General features: G+C 38.0%; 1 protein-coding gene across 1 annotated transcript; it reads right to left on the bottom strand.

Moving 5' to 3' along the window:
* Positions 1-943: 943 nt before the first annotated feature.
* Positions 944-1,894, bottom strand: LOC138674646 (olfactory receptor 5AR1-like). Its single transcript, XM_069762462.1, has one exon. It carries the CDS (start codon positions 1,892-1,894, stop codon positions 944-946), a length of 951 nt encoding a protein of 316 aa, XP_069618563.1.
* Positions 1,895-2,188: the final 294 nt, after the last annotated feature.

The following is a 2,188-nucleotide window of genomic DNA, read 5'->3' as shown; positions in this document are numbered from 1 at the left end:
TCCCGAGCACGCTCGGGTGTCCTCAGAGTATTTGAAAGTACTCGGAGATTTAGTTTTCAGCGCCGCAGCTGAATGATTTACATCTGTTAGCCAGCATAAGTACATGTGGGGGTTGCCTGGTTGCTACGGAATGCCCACATGTACTTATGCTGGCTAACAGATGTAAATCATTCAGCTGCAGCACTGAAAACTAAATCTCCGAGTACTTACAAATACTCTGAGGACACCCGAGCGTGCTCGGGAAATCTCGAGTACCGAGTATACTCGCTCATCACTAGTAGTAACTGCAACGTCTCTATTTTTTTTTCTTGCTTTTGCCACTGTTAATAAATATTCCTGATGAATACACCAAAAAGAGTGCCATATTTTTTTCTGATATTGATGACGGATTTGTTATCCTACTTGTGCAGCACGTCTTTCCAACCTTGTTTCTTTTCAATTGTCATCTCCGCAAATCTGGTGTTTCACACATCTTCTTTTCCCCTTTGGCCATCATGCAGTCTGTTTGGCATCTTTACTCCAAGAAGGTTCATTTGGGTCAAGTAGGCCTCAGGCACCTCTCTTGGGCAACACACATTGTGAACTCATGACCCATGCCACGACGGCATGGCATGCAGTGACTTTCATGGCATAGTAGACCCAGAAGACCCACCCTGGAGTGAAGAAGCCAGAGAGAATGGGTGATAGGTGTGAAGAAAAGGCGTTGAAGATCTAACAGTGGGCTGTAGGGACATTGCGACAATTGGGCAGCGAGATGAGCATCATTATTTTTCTTAACTATTTGCCAGCCCACTATAGTTCCGCATAATTGCATCCGCAGCTGACCACCATTTTGCTGAATTCTCAAGGTTTCAAATTGAAAAAAAATCTGTATTCTGAAGTACACAGATTTTTGTAAAATTCAAATAGAATTCAATTCCATTCAGAAAAGAATACAATTCACTCATCTATGCTTGCAACGTAACAAAAGTTTGGGAGCTCTGAGAATTTGTCTTTTGATGGCTTCTAGGACATCTTTGTTTCGTAAACTATATACCATTGGATTCAACATAGGAGCAATGCCAATGTACAGCAAAGACAGCTGCTTGTCCTGTTCTTGTGAAAACTTGGCTTCTGATTTCATATTAAGAATGAGAGACGTCAAACAGAACAATAAAACGACCATTAGATGAGAAGAACAACTAGAGAAGGCCTTGTGTCTTCCCGATGCAGAATGCATTTTCAGAATTGTTAATATGATGTATATATAAGAAACAAGAATGAGTGTAAATGGGAAGAACCCCAAAACTATGCCATCAACGGTTATCAAAATTCTGATGCTGGTGGTGTCACTGCAGGAGAGCGCAAGTATTGATTTCATGTGACAGAAGAAATGGTTGATTTCACGAGAACTGGAGAACGATAGCTTAGAGATGAGCAGAGCATACATCATGGCATTGAACACGCCAAGATTACAACAAAATGCAGTTAAAACCATACATTTCTTGGGGTTCATAATAAGCATGTAATGTAAGGGAAGACAAATGGCCACGTATCGGTCGTAGGCCATACACACAAGTAAGAAAAATTCGGTTCCAATGCAGAAGACATACAAAAATACTTGTGTGAAACATCCTGCATTTGATATACCAGTGTCTCTCGTGTATGTGATCACAATTAATTTTGGTAAGATAGCAGAGACGTATATGATATCCAGGACTGTGAGGTTACATAGGAAAAAATACATAGGTTTATGCAGCTGAGAGGTCAGACATACAATGAAGGTAACAAGAGTATTTTCCAGAACGCAGAGCAGATAAATTATTAAAATGACAAGAAAAATCAAAAGCTGAATATTTTCATATTTGGTAAATGCCAGGAGATAAAATTCTTGGTACAAAGAGAAGTTATACATATTTTCATGTATAGTCAGTAAAGCGAAAAGACCCAAAAGTTTTGATCCTGATATTATTTTTAATTATATATCATTGTTTTCATTAATAATGTTTCCGTTATTGTACAAAAATTGTTCTAACAATTGTGTTAACAGATATTTAGAACAGAAAATTCTCTAAGTGGATCTGTCATCAAATTTTACAACATAAATGTAATAGATTATTAAATAGATCTCTTAGGCCTAATGAGGCTTGTGTAATTACTGTACTTGTGTAATTATTCTACTAATATTTACATAGTTACCTAGTTATAT

The sequence above is a fragment of the Ranitomeya imitator genome, chromosome 4 (assembly GCF_032444005.1).
Source record: "Ranitomeya imitator isolate aRanImi1 chromosome 4, aRanImi1.pri, whole genome shotgun sequence".
Lineage (NCBI taxonomy): Eukaryota > Metazoa > Chordata > Amphibia > Anura > Dendrobatidae > Ranitomeya > Ranitomeya imitator.
The sequence above is the reverse complement of the archived record's forward strand: the minus strand, read 5'-3'. Positions and strand labels throughout refer to the sequence as shown.

Bases quoted from the DNA above. Each gene is read 5' to 3' on its own strand.
- LOC138674646 (XM_069762462.1), bottom strand. From the start codon at position 1,894: ATGTATAACTTCTCTTTGTACCAAGAATTTTATCTCCTGGCATTTACC.